At 42.7% G+C, this 7,306-nt stretch overlaps 1 protein-coding gene across 1 annotated transcript in view; it reads right to left on the minus strand.

Annotated features, from left to right (window-relative positions):
• LOC128666686 (oocyte zinc finger protein XlCOF7.1-like) overlaps positions 1–1,634 on the minus strand; it is a 116,592-nt gene extending 114,958 nt beyond the window's left edge. Inside the window, exons 1-2 of the mRNA XM_053721415.1 lie at positions 1,510–1,634; positions 543–602 (exon numbers count right to left, since the gene is read on the minus strand). Of these exons, the coding sequence (XP_053577390.1) occupies positions 543–602; positions 1,510–1,599 (150 nt within the window). The 5' untranslated portion in view covers positions 1,600–1,634. The remainder of the gene's footprint in view (positions 1–542; positions 603–1,509) is intronic.
• Between the last annotated feature and the right edge of the window lie 5,672 nt (positions 1,635–7,306).

The following is a 7,306-nucleotide window of genomic DNA, read 5'->3' on the forward strand; positions in this document are numbered from 1 at the left end:
TACACACAGGGTCAGATGGGTGAGTAAAGGGAGCCACTGTGCCCTGACACTGTATAATGTCACATTACCCAGCAGTGTCACTTCTCCGCTCAGTCAGTGAGTGCTGCTGTGTGTTAATGTTACTGAGAACATGCAGAGACATAGACAGAAGGTAGGAAATACACACAGGGTCAGATGGGTCAGTAAAGGGAGTCACTGTGGCCTGACACTGTATAATGTCACATTCCCCAGCAGTGTCACCTCTCCGCTCAGCCGGTGACTGCTGCTGTGTGATAATGTTACTGAGAACATGCAGAGACACAGACAGAAGGTAGGAAATACACACGGGGTCAGATGGGTCAGTAAAGGGAGTCACTGTGCCCTGACACTGTATAATGTCACATTCCGCAGCAGTGTCACCTCTCCGCTCATCCGGTGACTGCTGCTGTGTGATAATGTTACTGAGAACATGCAGAGACACAGACAGAAGGTAGGAAATACACACAGGGTCAGATGAGTCAGTAAAGGGAGTCACTGATGTCACATTCCCCGGCAGTGCTCACCTCTCCGCTCAGCCTATGAATGCTGCTGTGGGGGGGTCTCTTCTTCACAATGGCATATTCCTATAATATATATGAGAAAATCAGACTTCAGTTCTTGTTTACGTATAAATCTCTGTGAACTATAGGGTCTAATAAGTAATATAGCTGACTGATTTACTATGTGGAAGTGCTGTGGTTTGAAGATGCTGAAGCTTCAAATCAGGAATAAAGAAATTGCAGGGTCATTGAGGTAGGATATAGCATATGGCACGATCTGATTTTGGGCCATACAGTTGAGTCCATAGTTATAATAGTTTCCATGGGTGTTGGGGTCCTGCAAGGTAGCCCTTGGGAATTAGTATTTTATATATTTTGTGTTTTGAGTATTATGTTACGGTGATCACGTAGTAGGGCCTTGTGTTTGAAATTTATGTTTATAATGGAGGGTCATGTGGGCGGGGGCACTTGGGTTCTCAGTTTAGCCAGCAGCACAGTAAATAGGAGCAGTGTCACATAACATTACCCAGCAGCACAATAAATAGGACCAGTGTCACATGACATTACCCAGCAGCACAGTAAATAGGACCAGTGTCACATGACAATACCAAGCAGCACAGTAAATAGGACCAGTGTCACATGACATTACCCAGCAGCACAGTAAATAGGACCAGTGTCACATGTCATTACCCAGCAGCACAGTAAATAGGACCAGTGTCACATGACATTACCCAGCAGCACAGTAAATAGGACCAGTGTCACATGACATTACCCAGCAGCACAGTAAATAGGACCAGTGTCACATGACATTACCCAGCAGCACAGTAAATAGGACCAGTGTCACATGACATTACCCAGCAGCACAGTAAATAGGACCAGTGTCACATGACATTACCCAGCAGCACAGTAAATAGGACCAGTGTCACATGACATTACCCAGCAGCACAGTAAATAGGACCAGTGTCACATGACATTACCCAGCAGCACTCACCTCTCCGGTCAGCAGGCAGATGATACCCAGGGCCTGACTCAGGAACTGCTCTGCCATCTGCTTCCTGTATTTGTTCATCTTGTTTATCATTCGTGTCTGAGTCAGATGCTATAAATGTGACACCTGCAAGAGGAAACACAGCAAAAATGAGAGATGGGAAAGAAATAGAACTCTTCCTGTATTTATATTACGGTAAAGAGATGATTTTGTGATATTAAACATGTTAATTTAACTTGTGCTCAATCCAATACTCCACATGTGACCAGGTGCACGTAGCGCATAACACATAGAGTGACTATATATACTGCATGTTTGCCAAACGTCATGAGATGACACGTTTATTTAATATTTAAAAGCCAGCAAACATCAAGAGAAGCAGAAGGGTGACTGTATACAGTAGAGCTTGATTATACAGTAAACCGTGCACATACAGAGCCACAGGTTAGCCGTGCACGTACAGAGCCGCAGGGATGTAATATTGGAAAAACAAGCCAAAACTGCACCTTCGGATGAACTTACACAGACACACAATCAAAAATCACTGTGAAATAAAATACTGTACCCCTGTTGGTCACCATTTTACCCAACCTGACCACTCCATTCAAAACCTCAAAATCAAGATGCCCAGAGGTAACTTCAAAAACACCATGGAAAGAAAAACCTTTGAAATGAAAATGATAATGCTCTTCAACTCACTAAATTCTGGACTAAATGCAGACTCTGAGTTCTTAACACATTATCAAAAATGTTGTAATGCACTTTTATATAGTCAATTACATTGTATATACCACACTCTTTATGTCCACACTTTTGCCATAATTTCTTTTTCTTTCTTGATTATTTTATATTCCCCCTGTATACATAATTTCACATCTTTACACATATTGATTCCATGTTGATAAATAAAATGTCAGTATATGCTCTATGTAAAGTGATATATTCCCGTCTTTTCTCCTACACTAGACCAGTGTTTTTCAACCAGTGTGCCGTGAGAGATCCTCAGGTGTGCCACGGCAGACTGACAACAGTGTGACATATTTTTTAAACTTTGCTTGTTTTTTACTCCCAGTGCAGGGGTTGTTTGTAGGAGGCATGGCATAACAGCACAATACATACAGTATGTATGTGTTTGTGTGTATGTGTATATATATGCTGTATTAGGCTACAATGTGTGATTTTTTTTAAATTTTGGGATGGTGGTGTGCCACAGGATTTTTTAATGTAAAAAAGTGTGCCACGGCAAAAAAAGGTTAAATATCACTGCACTAGACAATGTCTGCCTGTCACCTAAGCCCCCTCATGATTTTTACGACACCCCCTCCTCTCCCTGCACTCAGACCTCTGTAACACTTTCTGTTCTTTTTAGCCATCCTGTGTTTTAAGATATAATCTGTAAATTCCATTGAATTGGTCAGCATTGCTTCAGACTTGAGAAAGGAAGGAACTCTTCCGAAAGCTTGTCGACGTATAAATGTATAGTTAGTCCAATAAAAAAAGTATCATTCTCAATGCAATATTGTTATTTTGTTATATAAATCACTGGACTTACATGGCTACTCCAATGAATCTCTCTCTCTCATATATAGAGAGATATACATACACACAGTGTATGTGTGTGTGTGTATATATATATATATATATATATATATATACGTACATACATACATATATATATATATATATATATATATATATATATATATATATATGTACATATACATATATATACATACACACATATATATATATATATATATACACACACACATATATATATATATATATATATATATATATATATATTATCGAAGAAAGAAGGCACTCACTGAGTCTTATCCGTCCATAATATTTTTAATTTGTGACGTTTCAAACACACATACATTATTTATATATATATATATATATATATATATATATATATATATATATATATACACACACATACACATACATACATACACACACACAGTATCTCACAAAAATGAGTACACCCCTCACATTTTTTAAAATATTTTATTATATATCTTTTCATGTGACAACACTGAATAAATTACACTTTGCTACAATGTAAAGTAGTGAGTGTACAGCCTGTCTAACAGTGTAAATTTGCTGTCCCCTCAAAATAACTCAACACACAGCCATTAATGTCTAAACTGTTGGCAACAAAAGTGAGTACACCCTTAAGTGGAAATATCCAAATTGGGCCCAAAGTGTCAATATTTTGTGTGGCCACCATTATTTTACAGCACTGCCATAACCCTTTTGGGCATGGAGTTCACCAGAGCTTCACAGGTTGCCACTGGAGTCCTCTTCCTCTCCTCCATGACGACATCACAGAGCTGGTGGATGTTAGAGACCTTGCACTCCCCCACCTTCCGTTTGAGGATGCCCCACAGATGCTCAATAGGGTTTAGGACTGGAGACATGCTTGGGCAGACCATCACCTTTACCCTCAGCTTCTTTAGCAAGGCAGTGGTCATCTTGGAGGTGTGTTTGAGGTCGTTATCATATTGGAATACTGCCCTGCGGCCCAGTCTCTGAAGGGAGGGGGATCATGCTCTGCTTCAGTATGTCACAGAACATGTTGGAGTTTATGGTTCCCTCAATGAACTGTAGCTCCCCAGTGCCGGCAGCACTCATGCAGGCCCAGACCATGACACTCCCACCACCATGCTTGACTGTAGGCAAGATACACTTGTCTTTGTACTCCTCACCTGGTTGCCGCCATACACACTTGACACCATCTGACCAAATAAGTTTATCTTGGTCTCATTGGACCACAGGACATGGTTTCAGTAATCCATGTCCTTAGTCTGCTTTTCTGCAGCAAACTGTTTGCGGGCTTTCTTGTGCATCATCTTTAGAAGAGGCTTCCTTCTGGGACGACAGCCATGCAGACCAATTTGATGCAGAGTGCGGCGTATGGTCTGAGCACTGACAGGCTGACCCCCCCCACCCCTTCAACCTCTGCAGCAATGCTGGCAGCACTCATACATCTATTTCCCAAAAACAACCTCTGGCTGTGACGCTGAGCATGTGCGAGGCCTGTTCTGAGTCAAACCTCTCCTGTGCAACCGCTGTATGGTCTTGCCCACCGTGCTGCAGCTCATTTTCAGAGTGTTGGCAATCTTCTTACAGCCTAGGCCATCTTTATGTAGAGCAACATTTCTTTTTTTCAGATCCTCAGAGAGTTCTTTGCCATGAGGTGCCATGTTGAACTTCCAGTGACCAGTATGAGAGAGTGTGAGAGAAATAACACCAAATTTAACACAGTTGCTCTCTATTCACACCTAAGACCTTGTAACACTAATGAGTCACATGACACTGGGGTGGGAAAATGACTAATTGGGACATTTCCACTTAGGGGTTTACTCACTTTTGTTGCCAACGGTTTAGACATTAATGGTTGTGTGCTGAGTTATTTTGAGGGGACAACAAATTTACACTGTTACACAGGTTGTACACTCACTCCTTTACATTGTAGCAAAGTGTAATTTCTTCAGTGTTGTCACATGAAAAGATGTAATAAAATAGACAAAAATGTGAGGGGTGCACTCACTTTTGTGAGATACTGTGTATGTATATATATATATATATATATATATATATAGTATATATGTGTGTGTGTACATATATATATATATATATATCCCACCCAATCAGCACCTCTCTCCCCCACACAGGCCATGTTTCACCTTCTCTGCTTCCCCTGCCTCCCAAAGACCCAATTTTTAAATCACACAAAGACCCTTCATCAAACTCTTTTTTAACCACTCAGCACCCTCTCCCTCACACAGCCCCCTCCTCATCCTCTCAGCCCTGCTCTCCCTCACACAATACCCTCCTCACCACCTCAGCCCACTCATGCCTCACACAATGCCCTCCTCACCAACTCCTCACCCTCTTAGCCCCATCTCTATTACACAGCCATCTCCTCACTCTCTCAGACCTCTTTTCTCTCACAGCACTTTCTTCAACCTCTTAGCCCCATCTCCTTCCCCCTCAGCCCCCTTTTCCCTCACAACGCCCCCTCTTCACCCTGTCCCCCCTCACACACAGCACCGTGTCCCCCCTCACACACAGCACCGTGTCCCCCCTCACACACAGCACCGTGTCCCCCCTCACACACAGCACCGTGTCCCCCCTCACACACAGCACCGTGTCCCCCCTCACACACAGCACCGTGTCCCCCTCACACACAGCACCGTGTCCCCCTCACACACAGCACCCTGTTCCCCCTCACACACAGCGCCGTGTCCCCCTCACACACAGCACCATGTTCCCCTCACACACAGCACCATGTTCCCCCTCACACACAGCACCCTGTTCCCCCTCACACACAGCACCATGTCCCCCTCACAGAGCACCATGTCCCCCTCACACACAGCACCATGTTCCCCCTCACACACAGCACCATGTTCCCCCTCACACACAGCACCATGTTCCCCCTCACACACAGCACCATGTTCCCCCTCACACACAGCACCATGTTCCCCCTCACACACAGCACCATGTCCCCCTCACACACAGCACCATGTCCCCCTCACACAGCACCATGTCCCCCTCACACAACACCATGTCCCCCTCACACACAGCACCATGTCCCCCTCACACAGCACCATGTCCGCCTCACACAACACCATGTCCCCCTCACACAGCCCCTTTCTTACCATCACAGGCCTCTTCCCCATCGCACACAGCTCCCTACTAATTGCACAAGCCCAGTCCTGTGTCTCACAGAGAAACCCTCATCACCCCCCGCATTCATCAGACAACAAGCGGATCCCGTGTGTCACACACAGCAGATACCTCACATAACAACACACTGTGTGTAAGACAATATATTACCTTGTTCTCTTCCGACTAGACTACTAATGATGATGTCACGGCAGTCACGTGACTACAAGAGGTCCTACAGCCAAGTGGGATCTAGCCACAACCATTGTAGTTCCCTCGGCAGTCTTCACATTTCCGTGTCCCCTACTAATGACGTCACGGCAGACATGAATAGGTTCACACAGTACTGTACAGTCTTCTCCCTGTTGTTTCCAGGTAGTTTGTTGTTATCTGTAACTAACCAGGTCAGTAAATCAGCCATAGACTAATGTGTACAGTGTGTAATGTGTGTAACTGTGTATAGTGTGTGTAATGTATATAGTGTGTAACTGTGTAATGTGTAATGTATATAGTGTGTAATGTGTGTAACTATGTAATGTATATAGTGTGTAACTGTGTAATGTATATAGTGTGTAATGTATATAGTGTATAGTGTGTGTAACTGTGTATCGTGTGTGTAATGTATATAGTGTGTAATGTGTGTAACTGTGTAATGTATATAGTGTGTGTAACTCTGTATAGTGTGTATAATGTATATAGTGTGTAATGTGTGTAACTGTGTAATGTATATAGTGTGTAATGTATGTAGCTGTGTAATGTATAGTGTGTGTAACTGTGTAATGTATATAGTCTGTAATGTGTGTAACTGTGTAATGTATATAGTGTGTGTAACTGTCTAATGTATATAGTGTGTGTGTGTAACTGTGTAATGTATATAGTGTGTGTGTACCTGTGTAATGTGTATAGTGTGTTATGTATATAGAGTGTGTGTAACTGTGTATAGTGTGTGTGTACCTGTGTAATGTGTATAGTGTGTAATGTATATATAGTGTGTGTGTACCTGTGTAATGTATATAGTGATTGTGTAACTGTGTAATGTATATAGTGATTGTGTAACTGTGTAATGTATATAGTGTGTGTGTGTACCTGTGTAATGTGTATAGTGTGTAATGTATATAGT

Source organism: Bombina bombina, chromosome 7, assembly GCF_027579735.1.
Source record: "Bombina bombina isolate aBomBom1 chromosome 7, aBomBom1.pri, whole genome shotgun sequence".
NCBI classification, from domain to species: domain Eukaryota; kingdom Metazoa; phylum Chordata; class Amphibia; order Anura; family Bombinatoridae; genus Bombina; species Bombina bombina.